The sequence below is a fragment of the Chiloscyllium plagiosum genome, chromosome 29 (assembly GCF_004010195.1).
Source record: "Chiloscyllium plagiosum isolate BGI_BamShark_2017 chromosome 29, ASM401019v2, whole genome shotgun sequence".
NCBI classification, from domain to species: Eukaryota; Metazoa; Chordata; class Chondrichthyes; order Orectolobiformes; family Hemiscylliidae; genus Chiloscyllium; species Chiloscyllium plagiosum.
The window spans coordinates 9,012,553-9,030,249 of record NC_057738.1 but is presented as its reverse complement, the minus strand read 5'-3'; the positions used below and the strand labels follow the sequence as shown (position 1 = coordinate 9,030,249).

At 42.1% G+C, this 17,697-nt stretch overlaps 1 protein-coding gene and 1 long non-coding RNA gene across 8 annotated transcripts in view; one reads left to right on the top strand and one right to left on the bottom strand.

Annotated features, from left to right (window-relative positions):
- The window catches only part of LOC122564361 (stathmin domain-containing protein 1-like), a 57,113-nt gene extending 43,585 nt beyond the window's left edge, over positions 1-13,528 (bottom strand). The window contains exon 1 of the mRNA XM_043719119.1: positions 13,271-13,528. Within this exon, the coding sequence (XP_043575054.1) occupies positions 13,271-13,465 (195 nt within the window). The 5' untranslated portion in view covers positions 13,466-13,528. The remainder of the gene's footprint in view (positions 1-13,270) is intronic.
- LOC122564362 overlaps positions 1-17,697 on the top strand; it is a 103,125-nt gene that overhangs the window by 77,666 nt on the left and 7,762 nt on the right. For all 7 annotated transcript variants that reach the window (XR_006315890.1, XR_006315891.1, XR_006315892.1 and 4 more), the window contains one exon: positions 4,416-4,697. This is a non-coding gene — a long non-coding RNA (uncharacterized LOC122564362). The remainder of the gene's footprint in view (positions 1-4,415; positions 4,698-17,697) is intronic.

Sequence of the window (17,697 nt, the reverse complement as noted above, 5' to 3'; positions counted from 1 at the left end):
TACCTGCGAACATCTGCCTCCAATCAGCTTTCAAAGTTCTTGCCTAATACCGTCAAAATTGGCCTCTCTCCAATTTAGAACTTCAACTATTTGATCTGGTCTATCCTTTTCCATCATTATTTTAAAACAAATAGAATTATGGTCGCTTGTCCCAAAGTGCTCCCCCACTGACACCTCAGTCATCGGCCCTGCCTTATTTCCCACCTTCTCTAGTAGGTACATCCACATACTGAATCAGAAAATTGTCTTGTACGCACTTAAGAAATTCCTCTCCATCTAAACCCTTAACACTATGGCAGTCCCAGTCGATGTTTGGAAAGTTAAAATCCCCTACCATAACTACCCTATTATTCTTACAGATAGCTGAGATCTCCTTACAAGAATGTTTCTCAATTTCCCTCTGACTATTACGGTGTCTATAATACAATCCCAATAAGGTGATCATCCCTTTCTTATTTCTCAGTTCCACCCAAATAACTTCCCTGGATGTATTTCTGGGTGAGGGGCATGGATAGAATTAATAGACAAAGTCTCTTCCCTGGGGTGGGGGAGGTTTAGGGTGAGAGGGGAAAGATATAAAAGAGACCTAAGGGGCAACTTTTTCACACAGAGGGTGGTACATGTATGGAATAAGCTGCCTGAGGAAGTGCTGGAGGCTGGTCCAATTGCAACATTTAAAAAGGTTTCTGGATGGGTATCTGAATAGGAAGGGTTTAGAGGGACTTGGGCCGGGTGCTGGCAGGTGGACTAGATTGGGTTGGAATATGTGGTCAGCATGGACAAGTTGGGCCGAAGGGTCTGTTTCCGTGCCGTACGTCTCTGTGACTCTGTGACATGGTTGTCATTAGATTATCATTAACTACAACAGAACATTAGCCTGGAGTTAGTATCATCTAGGAGAAAGTGAGGACTGCAGATGCTGGAGATCAGAGCTGAAAATGTATTGCTGGAAAAGCGCAGCAGGTCAGGCAGCATCCAAGGAGCAGGAGAATCGACGTTTCGGGCATGATTCCTGAAGAAGGGCTCATGCCCGAAACGTCGATTCTCCTGCTCCTTGGATGCTGCCTGACCTGCTGCGCTTTTCCAGCAACACATTTTCAGCTCTGGAGTTATTATCAGTCCAGCAACATTATCACCACACCACTTTCTCCCACAATAGGAGATGAACTTGCAAAAGCTTGTCATATGACTGTGCCATATAATCAGAGCAGAATTAGGCCAAAATATAGCACAAAATTACAGCCAATCAACCAGTTGACATCAAAATTTCTCCGTGAAGTCCAAATATAGACTAATGTGTGACAAAGTTAAAAGTGTTGTTAATTACAGACAAGGTGACATTGATGCAGTAAATCCAAAGTTGCAGTCTGAAGTGAAATATGGAAAATGCCAAGGTGTGGGGGATTTCACTACAGGGTTTGCCAATCACTTTGAAGCATAAGGCAAAAATCTGGGAAGAGTTTGACAGGCTTGCATTCTCCCCAGCAAGGAATAGTATGAGGACAGTTGTCAACCCTGGTATCAAAGAGGCTTTGGTAACATGGTTCAAGGTAGCCCAAGTACAGAACATTTGGTCCAATCCTGCAAGAAAAGGAGTTGCCCTGGCAAATAGGCTGGATCACAAAAAGTTCACCTGCGGCAATGGATAGCTGTCCCAATTCAGGACAAGACATGGTACGGTCGTCTGTGAGGTAATATGTGCAGGTGCAGCACTTACAGCAACAATGACAGATGGTTGACAGCAAAATGTTTCTGTCCACATCCTGAACGAATATATGCCGTGCATGAAGCTGGATGGCTTTACCATCTTTTATCAGGTCTTCTTTGATGTTTATGAATGAAACATGTAATATTGAAAGTGAAGCGATCAATGTGTCACTCCCAGTGGTCCACACCACCATGGGTGGCACCAGAAAGCTATTACTACATGTAGTAGGGAAGTCCAAGAAGCCATGCTGCTTTGTGAACGTCAGCACACTACCAAATACCACTGGTCTCAAGCAACATGATAATAATCTTACTTTGCAACATCACAGCCAATGGATCTGAGGATTAGGAACTTAAAAACAATTATCAACAACCAACAGATTATCAAGGCAGAAGTACAACCAACTGTTTTGTGGAAATCTGGCAGACGGTGTCTGATTCTGGGTTCAAACAAGCTCAGACTGAACATGATGTCAAGAATGAAGAGAAGCAGAGTAAATTCAACCAACTCAATGATGAGGATGTTTTTGTTCCTATGTGGGAGGCCAGGATAGAAATTCCAGCAGACACAACAACGGAAACATATGCTGGGATGAATAACACTGTATGCTGCACTATACAACTATGAGACAATTAAACATAGAATCATAGAAATATATAGCATAGAAGTAGGTCCTTTGGTCCAACTCACCCATGCAGACTAGATATCCTAAACTGATCTAGTCCCATTTGCCAGCATTTGGCCCATTTCCCTCTAAACCCTTCCAATTCATATGCTCATCCAAATGCCTTTTAAATGTTCTAATTATACCCACCTCTACCATTATGGGCGGCACGATGGCCCAGTGGTTAGCACTGCTGCCTCACAGCGCCAGAGACCCGGGTTCAATTCCCGACTCAGGCGACTGACTGTGTGGAGTTTGCACATTCTCCCCGTGTCTGCGTGGGTTTCCTCCGGGTGCTCCGGTTTCCTCCCACAGTCACAAAAGATGTGCAGGTCAGGTGAATTGGCCATGCTAAATTGCCCGTAGTGTTACGTTAAAGGGGTAAATGTAGGGGTATGGGTGGGTTGCGCTTCGGCGGGTCGGTGTGGACTTGTTGGGCCGAAGGGCCTGTTTCCACACTGTAAGTAATCTAATCTAATCTAATCTAATTTCCTCTGGCAGGTCATTCCATATGTGCATTACCTTCTGCCCCTTAGGTTCCTTCTAAATCTTTCCCATCTCACCTTAAACCTATGCCCTCTAGTTTTAGACTCCCTTATTCTGGGAAAAAGACCTTGGTATTTACCCTATCCACGCCCTGCATGATTTTGTACATCTCAATAAAGTCACCCCTCGACCTCCAACGTTCCGGAGGTAAAAAGCCCAGCCTATTAAGCCTCTCCCTATAGTTCAAACTGTGCAAACTAGGTAACACCTTTGTCAACCTTTTCTAAACTCTTTCAGGTTTTACAACATCTTTTCTATAGTCGGGGAACCAGAAATGAACGCAATATTCTAAAAGTGGCTTGTCCAATGTCCTATGTAGCCACAACATGACCTCCCAATTCCTATACTCAATGCAATGACCAATGAAGACAAGCATACCAAATGCCTTCTTCATCACCCTGTCTACCTGAGACTCCACTATCAAGGAACCATGCGCCTGCACCCCTAGTTCCCTTTGTTCAGCAACATTCCCCACAGCCCTACCATCCTGCCTGCTTGCCTGACCAAAATGCAACACCTCACATTTATTTAAAATAAACTCCATTTGCCACTCCTCGGCCCATTGGCTTATCTGATCAAGGTCCCCCTGTACTCTGAGATAACCTTCTTTACTGCCCACTACACCTCCAATTTTGGTGTCATTTGCAAACTTACTAACCATACCTCCTGTGTTCAATGCTGAGTTCACATCCAAATCATTCAAAGAAATGATGAAAAGCAGTGGACCCATCATTGATCCTTGCAGCACACCGCTGGTCACAGGCCTGCAGTCTGAAAAACAACCCTCCACCACCACTTTCTGTCTCCTATCTTCAAGTCAATTTTGTATTCAATTGGCTAGCTCTCTACAGATGCAATGTGATCTAACCTTGCCAACCAGTCTACTGTGTAGAACCTTGCTGAAGTCCATATAGACAATATCTACCCCACTGCCTTCATCGATCTTCTTTCTCACTTCTTCAAAAAACTCAAGTTAGTGAGACACAATTTCCCTCACATAAAGGCATGTTGACTCTCCCTAATCAGTCATGAGAACAAAGAGGATAAATAAGCAATTTGATAGAAGTGTTTGCAATTATAATAGATTGGAATAGAGTACATAAGAAACAGACTACTTTCTTTAACTAAAGAGCATAGAATAAGGCATCATCTCTGAAAAGTATTTAAATTCAGAGATTTATGAAGCTATATACAGGTAATGCACTCTGAGAGTTAACGATTGATGCATGTACCATATCAACATTTTTAAATATGCTCCCATAGATGGTGAAAGAAAAGGTAATTAAAGTGATACAGAAACACTATGTGTGTCTAAATCACAGAAATTATTGTAAAAAAACATGTTACACCTATAAAAACATAAGAAAATCTGTTACAGATTCAAAACAACAACTTCATCAAAATGGAGAAGAAATATGTGCAATTTTCATTGTAAAAAACAAAGCGGAGTAATGCATTTTTGTATGGGTTACATTCTTTCTCTCTATCTCTCCTCAGATCCCGCTGTAAGAGGGCAGTGGTGACCACAGACCTCCATTTTGATTACATATTCACGATTATTCTTGGAAAAATACTGCAGTTATTTGCTATTGCGTACTTCACAAAAAATGACCAGGAAACTCCTTTTATTCCATGCCAGCATCCATTTCGGAAGGATTTACAGGTTTATAATCAAATTCTGGAGAGTGTGAAGAGACCGTGCCTTTATGGAATGTTGTTTCTGCTGCAGAGGGATGCTGTCACAGTGGTGCCAAAATGTCTCCTTCAGCCAAGCAGTTGGTAAATATCTTTAGAGTTGTCCCTAGGTGTTTTTTTTTGCATGAGAGAAGAATTGCGAGTGGATAGGGTCAGGGATCACACAGACCCGGGAAGGCTTTTAATTTTGTTTTCAGTTTCATATAGAGTCATATAGATGTACAGCACAGAAACAGAATCTTCTGTCCAACTGGTCCATGTCACCCTGATATCCGAAACAGATATGGTCCCATTTGCCAGCACTTCACCAATATCCTTCCAAACCCTTCCTATTCATATACCCATCCAGATGCCTTTCAAATGTTGTCATTGTGTCAGCCTCCACCAATTTCTTTGGCAGCTCATTCGATACACACACCACCCTCTGCATGAAAAAGGTGCCCCTTAAGTCCCTTTAAACATTTCCCCCCTCACTCTAAATCTATGCGCTCTAGTTCTGGACTCCCCTACCCCAAGGAAAAGACCTTGTCTATTTACCCTATCCATACCCCTCATGATTTTATAAACCTCAATAAGGTCATCCCTCAGTCTCTGATGCTCCAGGGAAAATAGCCCCAGTCTGTTCAGCCTCTCCCTGTAGCTCAAACCCTCCAACCCTGACAACAATCTTGTAAATCTTTTCTGAATCCTTTCAAGTTTCACAACATCCTTCTGATAGGAGAGAGACCAGAGTTGCACACGATATTCCAAAAGTGGCCTAACCAATGTCCTGTACAGCTGCAACATGACGTCCCAACTCCTGTACTCAATGCTCTGGCCAATAAAGGAAGGCATACTAAACACTTTCTTCACCATCTTACCTACCTGCAACTTACACTTTCAAGGAACGATGAACATGCACTCCAAGGTTTAGTAACACTCCTTAGGACCTTACCGTTCCAAACTGTCTCACCTCACATTTATCTAAACTGATCTCCATCCGCCACTCCTCAGCCCATTGGCCTATTTGATCAAGATCCCATTGTACTTCCAGGTAACCATTTTCACTGTCCACTACACCTCCAATGTTGGTGTCATCTGCAAAGTTACTAACTATACCTCTTATGTTCACATCAAAATCATTTATATAAATGAAAAAAGCAGTGGACCCAGCACTGAGCCTTGTGGGACTCCACTGATCACAGGCTTCCAGTCTGAAAGGCAACCCTCTACCCACCACTCTTCTCCCTTGAAGGCAGTTTTGTATGTGATTTAGACAGATGGCTAACTCTCCCTGTATTCTATGTGATCTAACTTTGCTAACCAGTCTCCCATGAGGAATCTTGTTGAACACTTACTGAAGTCCATATAGATCATGTCCACTCTCTGCCCTAATCAATACCCTTCGTTACTTCTTCAAAAAACTCAATCAAGTTTGTGAGAAATGATTTCCCACGCACAAAGCCATGTTGACTATCCCTAATCAGTCCTTGCCTTTCCCAATACATGTACACCCTGTCCCTCAGGATTCCCTCCAACAACTTGCCCACCACCAATGTCAGACAAAACCGGTCTGTAGTTCCCTGGCTCCTACTTACCCCCTTTCTTAAATAGTGGCATCATGTTAGCCAACCTCCAGTTTTCTGGCATCTCACCTGTGACTATCAATGATACAAATATCTCAGCAAGGGGCCCAGCAATCATTTCCTTACCTTCCTACAGAATTCTAGGATACAATTGTTTAGGTCCTGGGGATTTATCCGCCTTTATGCGTTTCAAGACATCCAGCACCTCCTCCTCCTCAATAATATGAACACTTTTGAAGATGTCACCATCTATTTTCTGACATTCTATAGCGTCCATATCCTTTTCCACAGTAAATACTGACGGAAAATACTCATTTAGTATCTCCCCCATCTCCTGCAGTTCCACACAAAGGTTGCCTGGCTGATCTTTGAGGGGGCCCTATTCTCTCCCTTGTTACCTTTTGTCCTTAATGTATTTAGAAAATCCGTTTGGATGCTCCTTAACCCTACTTCAAAAGCTATCATGTCCCCTTTTTGCCCTCCTGATTTCCCCTTCAGTAAACCCCTTCTGCCACTATACTCCTAAGGATTCAGTCTATTTCTGCTGCCCATCCCTGACAAATGCTTCCTTCCTTTTCATGACCAAAACCTCAATTTCTCTAGTCATCCACCATTCCCGATCAGCCTTGCCTTTCACCCTTACAGGAACATACTATCTCTGGACTCTCATTATCTCATTTTTGAAGACTTCCCATTTTCCAGTCATCCCTTTACCTGCAAACATTTGCCCCCAATCAACATTTGAAAGTTCTTGCCTAATACCGTCAAAATTGGCTTTCCTCCAGTTTAGACCTTTAACTTTTAGATCGAGTCTATCCTTTTCCATGACTATTTTAAAACAAATACAATTATGGTCACTGGCCCCAAAGTGCTCCCCCACTGACACCTCAGCCACTTGGCAAAAGTGAGGACTGCAGATGTTGGAGATCAGAGTCAAGATTAGAGTGTGCTGGAAAAGCACAGCAGGTCAGGCAGCACCTGAGGAGCAGGAAAAATCAACATTTCGGGCAGGAGCCCTTCATCAAGAGTCCCGATGAATGGCTCCTGCCTGAAAAGTCAATTTTCCTATTCCTCGGATGCTGCCTGACCTGGCTGTGCTTTGCCAGCACCACTCTTAATCTTGACTTCAGTCACATGCCCTGCCTTATTTCCCAAGAGTAGGTCAAGTTTTGCACCTTCTCTCATAGGTACATCCACATACTGAATCAGAAATTTTTCTTGTACACTCCGAACAAATTCCTCTCCATCTGAACTCTTAACACTATGCCAGTCTGTAGGTTTCAAAAGTTAAAATCCCCTACCAAAACCACCCTATTATTCTTACAGATAACTGAAATCTCCTTACAAATTTTTTCTCAATTTCCTGCTGACTATTGGAGGGTTCATAGTACAATCCAATAAGGTGGTCATCCCTTTCCTATTTCTCAGTTCCACCTAAATAACCAAGAACACAAGACATAAAATGTTACAGTGCAGGACAAGCCCTTTGGCCCTCGATGTTGTGCCGACCTGTGAAATTAATCTGATGGCCATCTAACCTATCCTGTTCCATTATTATCCACATGTATGTCCACTGTCCATTTAAATGCCCTTAATGTTGGCGAGTTTACTACTGTTGCAGGCAGGCCATTCCACACCCCTACTACTCTGAGTAAACAAACTACCCCTGATTTCTGTCCTAAATCTATCACCCCTCAATTTAAAGCTATGTCCCCTCATATTAGCCTTCACCATCTGAGGAAAAGGCCTCTCACTGTCCACCCTATCTAACCCTCTGAATATTTTATACATCTTGGTTAAGTCTCCTCTCAACTTTCTTCTCTCCAACGAAAACAGCCTCAGTTCCCTCAGTCTTTCTTTGTAAGACATCTCTTCCATACCAGGCAACATCCTAGTAAATCTCCTCTGAACCCTTTCCAAAGCTTCCACAATTTTACTATAATGCGGTGACACTTTGGCCCTCGATGTTGTGCCGACCTGTGAAATTAATCTGATGCCCATCTAACCTATACTGTTCCATTATTATCCATATGTATGTCCACTGTCCATTTAAATGCCCTTAATGTTGGCGAGTTTACTGTTGCAGGCAGGCCATTCCACACCCCTACTATCTCTGAGTAAACAAACTACCCCTGATTTCTGTCCTAAATCTATCACCCCTCAATTTAAAGCTATGTCCCCTCATATTAGCCTTCACCATGAGGAAAAAGCCTCTCACTGTCCACCCTATCTAACCCTCTGAATATTTTATACATCTTGTTTAAGTTTCCTCTCAACTTTCTTCTCTCCAACGAAAACAGCCTCAGTTCCCTCAGTCTTTCCTCATAAGACCTTCCTTCCATACCAGGCAACATCCTAGTAAATCTCCTCTGAACCCTTTCCAAAGTTTCCACAATTTTACTATAATGCGGCGACAAGAACTGCACGCAATACTCCAGGTGCGGCCTTACCAGTGTCTTGTACAGCTGAAGCATGACCTCATGGCTCCAAAACTCAATCCCTCTAACAATAAACTGCAACACATCATATGTCTTCTTAGCAACCCTATCAACCTGGCAGCAACTTTCAGGATTTATGCACCTGGACTCGGAGATCACTCTGTTCATCTCCACTGACCAGGATTTTACCATTAGCCCAGTACTCCGCATTCCTGTTACTTCTTCTGAAGTGAACTACCTCACACTTTTCCACATTAAACTCCATTTGCCACTTCTCAGCCCAGCTATGCATCTTATCTATGTCCCTCTGTAACCCATAACATCCTTCAGCACTATTCACAATTCTGCCTACCTTAGTGTCATCTGCAAATTTACTAACCCATCCTTCTACACCCACATCCAGACCATTTATAAAAACGACAAACAGCAGTGGCCCCAAAACAGATCCTTGCAGCACACCACTGGTAATTGAGCTCCAGGATGAACATTTCCCACCAACTACCACACACTGTCTTCTTTCAGCGAGCCAATTTCTGATCCAAACCGCTAAATCACCTTCAATACCAAAACTCCATATTTTGTGAAATAACTTACCGTGTGGAATCTTATCAAATGCCTTACTGAATTCCATATACACCATATCAACCACTTTATCTTCATCCACCTGTTTTGTCACCTTCTCAAAGAATTTAGTAAGGTTAGTGAGGCACTACCTACCCTTTACAAAACCGCATAGACTATCCCTAATCAAATTACTCCTTTCCAGATGATTATAAATCCTATCTCTTATAACCTTTTCCAACACCTTACCCACAACCGAAGTAACACTCACTGGCCTACAATTACCAGGGTTGAGCCGACTCCCCTTCTTACACAAGGGAACAACATTTGCTATCCTTCAGTCTTTTGGCACTACTCCTGTTGACAATGACGACATTAAGGTCGAAGCCAAAGGCTCTACAATCTCCTCTCTGGCTTCCCAGAGAATCCTTGGATAAATCCCATCTGGCCCAGGGGTCTTATGTATTTTCTGATCTTCCAAAATTGCTAAGACCTCCTCTTTGTCAACTTCAAACCCACCTAATCTTGTAGCCTGTATCTCCATATTCTCACTAACTGTGCCTGCATGCTTGCTTTCATTGACTGATGTTCAAGATTCCTGATGAAGAGCTCCTACCCAAAATGTCGATTTTCCTGCTCCTCAGATGCTGCCTGACCTGCTGTGCTTTTCCAGCACCACTCCTATATTGACTCTGATCTCCAGTATCTGCAGTCCTCACTTTCACCCTGATGTACAAAAACACCTAGATCTTGTTGTACTTTCCCTTTACCTAACTTGACTCCATTTAGATAGTAATCTGCCTCCTGTTCTTGCCATCAAAGTGGATAACCACACATTTATCCACATTAAACTGCATCTACCATGCATCCATTCACTCACCTAGCCTGTCCAAGTCACCCTGTATTCTCATAACATCCTCCTCACATTTCATCCTGCCACCCAACTTTGTGTCATCAGCAAATTTGCTAATATTACTTTTAATGCCTTCATCTATATCATTAATGTATATTGTAAACAGCTGCTTGTGGTACCCCACTTGTCACCACCTGCCCTTCCGAAAGGGACACATTTATCACTACTCTTTGCTTCCTGTCAGCCAGCCAGTTTTCAATCCAAGTCAGTATTTTGCCCCCAACACCATGTGCCCTAATTTTGCTCACTAATCTCCTACGTGAGACTTTGTCAAAGGCTTTCTGAAAGTCCAGGTACACTACATCCACTGGCTCTCCCTTGTCCGTCTACATAAGCTCCACATTTCAAGTATATCCAACCCCTGCCTTGCCAAACCCCATCCTATGCATCCTAAATCTTGCCTAATCGCATCATAATTGCCTTTCCCTGATCGTATTCCCAGAAATATCCTCCCAAAGTACAACAGTAATGTTATCCCTTTGGGAAGATTTCTGCTGGCTGCTAGAGTTAAAAGCTTGAGTTCTCGCTGCTACAGTGAAATCTTAGACAGTGAGACATCCACTTAAAATCAAAAGGGGCAGATTATTTCTTTCTTCTAGACTGGAGAGTGACAGTACATGATAAATTGTAACTGTTTTGCTGAATTGTCATTGCCAGAGGAAGTATTTATGAGATGCTGCCTAAATTGGAGCAGTTGATGATTTGGAGTTAAATAATACATTATCTTGTTAAGTATTTCAATAGAGTAAAGTTATGCCAATTCTTCTTTTTCTCACATTTTAATTGTTTTATAAGAATAAAGTATGTTTTGAGTGAAGCTTAGCAGTGGACCAATCTACTTATATCTGGAACACAATGCCTTAACTTGTCTTTGGAAAAAATAAAGAAGTTGGGGTCTAGGCTATCTACACAATATACTTTGGGATGCTAGGTTTGGTCCATAACAAGTGGAGCTCTAGCCTGGAGCTTCAGGGCTCAGGGGTAGGGTCACCAACCACAGTGTCACAACACCTCTGCTGGGAGTTACACTGGCCAGAAAAAAAGTAGTACTCCTTTGGTAGCAGATCACTTTATTATTGAGTTGTAATTGCATTAATCTTTAAAGAAGCTTTTAAACAGCACTGCAATTTCTCCTGGAGGAGATTGTTTTTTGATGTTGCACTGTGGAAACAAAGTTTATGCCGGAGATTTACAATCAGCACCTAGAAAATTGAAGTATTGTATCTGCCTCTGCATGCTTTCTCAATTTGACTATATTGATATCAAGACACATTCAAGAATTGCCAATGTATGTGTGATGCTTTGCAGAGTTTGAACGTTATTCTGGGAACAAGATAGTTAGCAGATGAATAGCAACGTTTACGAAGCATTTTGACAGACATAGAAACAGGCAGAGAACAGAGAGCTGTGGATACTGTGCGGGCACAGGGGATTAGTTTAGAATGGCATCATGGTTGGCACAGACATGATGGGCCGAACAGCATGTTGCTGTACTGCTCTATGTTCTACATTGTATGTCCTAGGTAAATATGACGTGGAGGTGCCAGTGTTGGACTGGGGTTGACAAGGTTAGAAGTCAGATGAATCAGATTAAATTCCAACAGGTTTATTTGAAATCACAAGCTTTCAAAGTGTTGGCCCTTTGTCAGGTGACTTCACCTGGTAAAAGGGACAATGCTCCGAATGCTTGTGATTTCCAATAAACATGTCGGACTATAACTGGTGTTGTCGGACTTCTGACCTAGGTAAATAATTTTGCCTGCTCACAATGGAATCATTGGAATGCGTGAGCAAAATATGTGGCTGTTTATCTTTCTAATTTAACAGGCACGTTGGTGGTTTAATTTCATTTGCAATTTGGTTCCCTCTACTGTCCTTTGTTTTAAAGGTGTAATTGGGACGGAGAAAGATAAATGTTGGCTCTGATTGGTTTTGCAAACTGTATGCATGCTGAGGAAAGAAACTTTTGTCATCTGAATAGTTAAAGGGGTATGAACTTCATGAAAAAAGTGCTTGCCAAGCTTTAATTCCTCTAAAGTTTTCAAATACGCAACACATTGACATAAATGTGAAAATATGTCACCACACGGCTTGCACATTATTTGCTCCTTGGTTCCTTTTTGTCACTAAAGTAGGGGTTCAAATATATATAGTTTATACATGTCATTGCAGTCACACTATCTTCAAAGGAAATTACAAGTTTGAATATTAGACATAATATTAAAGCAAACACATACGCACAGTTATATAAACATCACCATGTATATAGACTTATTTATAGATACACAGTACATAAGCATTTATATAGGTATATGCTATCTAAGTATTCAAAGAAACTTAGAGATATTTATGATTGAGGAGCTGGTGTTGGACTGGAGTGGACAAAGTTAAAAATCACACAACACCAGGTTATAGTCCAACAGGTTTATTTGGAGGCGCTAGCTCAGCTTATCGAAAGCTTGTGCCTCCAACTAAACCTGTTAGACTATAACCTGGTCTTGCGTGATGCTTAACTTTATAGATATTTAGACACATTCATTTACATATCTTACAAGTGTGTATACGTTCTTAAAGTTGAAAAATGTGGTGCTGGAAAAACACAGCAAGCCAGGCAGCATCCGAGGAGCAGGAGAATCGACGTTTCGGGCATAAGCCCTTCTTCAGGCTTATGCCCGAAAAGCCGATTCTCCTGCTCCTCGGATGCTGCCTGGCCTGCTGTGTTTTTCCAGCACCACATTTTTCAACTCTGGTACTCCAGCATCTGCAGTCCTCACTTTCTCCTAGTATACATTCTTAAAGAACTGGTATAGATAAAACAGTAAATTTTAACGAAGATAGTGCAATGTTAAGGGCAGTTACTGAAACTGCTTGCCGTGACTTTATATTGTTTTCAAAAAGCACATAATATAGATCCCTAGACTGTATCCTCGCCTTATTATGGTTGGCGGGTGTGGTTGTTGGTGGGTTGGGCCGGTGAGATGGCAGAAACGGAGAAAGAAAGGGACAACGACTGTCTTTTTTATTTTGCATGTTCTCGGTAATGGTTTACCCTTACAAATCAATGTATCAGTTTGGAAACAAGAACCAGTGATGCCCAATGCCTTGCCCACCCCCTCGGAGACCTGGCCTGATGCCTCCATATCAATGGAGCCATTTGCTGTGTGTCCGGGGCCGGGTTACCTTGCGCTTTCTTTCCAGACTGTCCTCGGTTCCGGTCTCCGGTTGTGTGGAAACCGCTCTCGAAGTGCCGCATCCCATTCCGACTGGCACGCTGCTTCTGAACTCCCTCGCCACTTTCGTTACATCCCCAGGCGCTTTACCCTCCGCCCATCCATTGTCGTTGCCATGGCGCGTTACTACAATACCAAACGTCATTGTACCCCCAGCAGCTGCGTGCGCACAGCTCCAGGACCTGCTGAGAGTTTCCCTCTGATGGAATTTGAATGGTATTTCTGCCCAGTTCCCCAAAGTGTGTGTGATGAGGCAAATTCTAAAAGCACATGTCTCTGCAGTAGAAAAAGTAGGGTCCTTTTTATATTAATAACAACTCTATTCGTCCAATTATCTATTAACGCTACAGATAAGAAGAAACAGCTTTCATTTAAGTGATGTCTGACCCATTCGCTCATCTCTGGAATTGTTTCCGGCTCCATTAGTGCCTCAAACAGAAAAATCTCAACCTTGTTTCCAAATCTCTTCAGGGCCTATCTAAGTTACCTCCTCCAGCCTCCCGTGCATTTGTTTGTTGGATAACTATAACTCCTTTAAGAAGCTGCTTAAAACATACCACATTTTCTATTCCAACAGCTTCAACTTTGTTTCAGTTTCATTCTGTCTAACATGTTTGTCTTACTCTTGTAGAGTAGCTTGGGTGATGCTAAATGCATGCGCATTGTAGTTGTTATTATTAGCCTAGATTGTCATCCTAAGTCTTAAAATTCTGATCAATCCATTTAATGAAAAGTTAACTTCTCCCAAGTTCACACACAGTCTGCCCTCTCCAGTTCAACATACCCAAACTCTCCCATTCTTTGCCCAAAACCTTCACCATATCTGTGCTCCCAACACCTATTCCCACTGACAGTTCCAAGTCCTAAACAAACAGAAGAAAGAAAGGTGAGATGAAAGAAGAAGTAGGCACCATAACACAAAGTTTCTAAAAGCGCAATGGCTCAGTGGTTAGCACTGCTGCTTCACAGCTCCAGCGACCTGGGTTTGATTCCCACCTCGGGCGACTGTCTGTATGAAGTTTGCACATTTTTTCTGTGTCTGTATGGGTTTCCTCTGACAATCTAAAAGATGTGCAGGCCAGGTGAAGTGGCCATACTAAATTGCCCATAGTGTTAGATGTATTAGTCAGTGGTAAATATAGGATAGGGGAGTGAGACTTAGTGGGTTACTCTTCGGAGGGTGGGTGTGGACATGTTGGGCTGAAGGGCCTGTTTCCATACTGTAGGAATCTAATCTTTTTTTAAAAAATCCACAAAATGTAAGACAGTGTTTGAGAAAGATGAAGATGAGAAAAACAATTGTAGGAGGAAACCACAATTTTTGTCTTTTTTTTCAGAGATCTGTTATGCCATATTAACGCGCTGCATGTTATCTGGCACAACACCCCTCTGTGACATGACTTGTGAGCACAAAACTAATGAGGATATCAAAATTAAAGGGATCTACATTGTTTTAATCAAAAATCTGGTATGGATAAATAATTAGCACATAAATGGAAATTAGATGATTCTAACTGAAAGCCATATAAAACAATAAATAGTTAAACATTGAAGCAAACTGATAGGGCAATTACAACCCTTTGCCTAGCGTTGTTGTGCCATGTGGGAGTTTCAGGATACTCCATGTGTGTAAGATAACATTGAGTGCACAAAGTGTCTCTAGTAGATTGAAAGTAAACTTGAGGATTCTCAGTATGCAAGGCTGAACATTTTCTATGGAGCATTTTTTATTCATTCACACAATGAGGGCATCACTGGCTGGGTCAGCATTTATTGTCTATCCCTAATTGCCCAGAGGGCAGTTACGAGTCAACCACATTGCTGTGGTGTCACAAGTTGGCTAGACAAGATAAGGATGGCAGTTTCCTTCCCTAAAGTGCATTAGTGAACTAAATGGGTTTATCCTGATAATCAAGATTGGATTCATGATCATAATTAGACTCTTAAATCCAGTTTTTTTTTTGTTGAATTCAAATTCCACTATCTGCCACGGTGGGAGTTGAACCCGGTTCCCCAGAACATTACGTAGGGTCTCTAGATTAACAGTCCAATGATAATACCACTACGTCAATACCTCCCCTAATGGGAGATAGTCAGCCTGCAAAGGCACTGTGGGGAAAATGTCTCCACAGGAAAGCCCTACCTCAAAGGTAGCTAATTTTTGGATTACTCCCAATGCCATATGATAACGAGCATAGAAATAAGGCAGATAAATATGTCACTATTATCCATCTGGGCAATGTAATCTGCCTAATATACTTGGCTTTGCAGGAGGGTAGCCTTGATACTGGTGATATTGATCAATTCAAGAACTTTGGATGACTTATATGTTTGATGAGGCCCTGCCAGCAAATCCTGATTCTGCTGAGGCAGCACTAACTGATGTGTTATAGAACATAACAACATAAGTATTATGTTGTTCAGCCCCTTAAGCCTGCTCCACTATTTGATACCATCATGGCTGACCTCATCTCGAGCCTCAACTCCACCTTCCAGCTGAATCTGCATAATCCTTCACCCCATTACTAATTTAAAATCTGTCTATCTCCTCCGTACTCTGTCCAATGGGGTAATGAATTCCACAGGCTCATGACCCTTTGAGAATATTAATTCCTCCTTTGCGGTTCAAAGTGACTGCATCTCCTTGCCTCGCACATCTCCTTTAACTTTCCCCCTCTCACGTTAAAAGCCCCTAGTGTTAGGCATTTCCACTCTGGGAAAAGATTCCAACAATCGACCCTACCTATTCCTCTCGTAATGTTACTTACTTTTATTAGGTTCCCCCCTTCAGCCTCTGATGCTACAGCAAAAATAGTCATTGTGAATAGGACGGGTTTTAGTAAAGAGTTTTCCTCCAAGGACCAAATTTACACAGACGAAGAACACAACTCAGTTAATATTCACCCAGTCACCGGAGAGACAGGAATTTACTGATACAGGAAAGATGTGTTCAGCATTGTAAAGAAAGCCTTGTCTACTCTGTAAGAAAAATCACACAGCAATAACATTATTGACCACCAGGTGGTAATAGGAAGCCACATGCAGCTGTGAGGTCCTGCTGATGTGTGGGCATAAACACGCCCATGAAAAGTGGCTCTATAGCAGTTAGTAGACTTTGTGGAATATTGTCCAAGAGTCTAGAAAATCAGTATAGGACAGTAGCAGTATCCGAACATGGACCACAATGTTGAAACCTGGTGTTGTCCTCATCCAAAGTCCAGGCTCAATCACATTCAGTACACAGTTTCCTCCTTCCCAGCCAGCTGGTGTTATTAAGGTGAAGCCACGACAAAAAAAATTTGCCTGATTTCTATCTCTCCAAGGGCTTCAAGAACTTGAATTTCAGGTCAGAGTATGGTAAACCATAATTAAGGGTGGAACAAAACCAATTACTTCACAGCCAATTTAATGTCATAATGATAAAGCTCAATACATTGTATGTTGCACTCCACACCCATTCCGTGGTACTAATTACAAGAATGAAAAATACAGCACAATCATATCCTCAAAACACATTACTAATCACCTGGCCAAAATTAAGCTAATCAAGAAGAATTTAAATGGGGTTTATAAAAGTGACTTATGGCTGACTTGTTAAGTCTAGGAAGGGACTTGCAGAAAATATTTGACACTGTTCCCATGTGAGTTTAACAAAAATAGGTGCATAAAGAATTAGAGTTTCCTTTCAACCTGTTTCTTCAATTGTTGTGCAATCGCTTAGCAGTAATTATCTGTTCTTAATTTTCATTGAGAAGCTGATGAACCCAGGTGCAGGCAGACAAATCGTGCTTCTCCTATTTCTGGGTGCCATATCTAACTCCTCCCTGCTTTTAATCTTGAATTGCTTCTGTTTACCATCTTTCTGATACATTTTAGGTCAAATACAATAGAGGAAGCCATTCAGCGCATTGGGTCTCTGCTAGTTCTTTGACAAAAATTCCAGTCAGTCCTACCACCGTCACCTCCCCTTCCCCAGCCCTGTTGATAGAACATAGAACATTACAGCGCAGTACAGGCCCTTCGGCCCTCGATGTTGCGCCGACCTGTCATACCAATCTGAAGCCCATCTAACCTACACTATTCCATGTACGTCCATTTGCTTGTCCAATGATTACTTAAATGTACTTAAAGTTGGCGAACCTGCTACCATTGCAGGCAAAGCATTCCATACCCTTACTACTCTCTGAGTAAAGAAACTACCTCTGACATCTGTCCTATATCTATCACCCCTCAATTTAAAGCTATGCACCTTCGTGCTTGCTGTCACTATACTTGGAAAAAGGCTCTCCCTGTCCACCCTACCTAACCCTCTGATTATCTTACACGTCTCTATTAAGTCACCTCTCAGCCTTCTTCTCTCTAACGAAAACAGCCTCA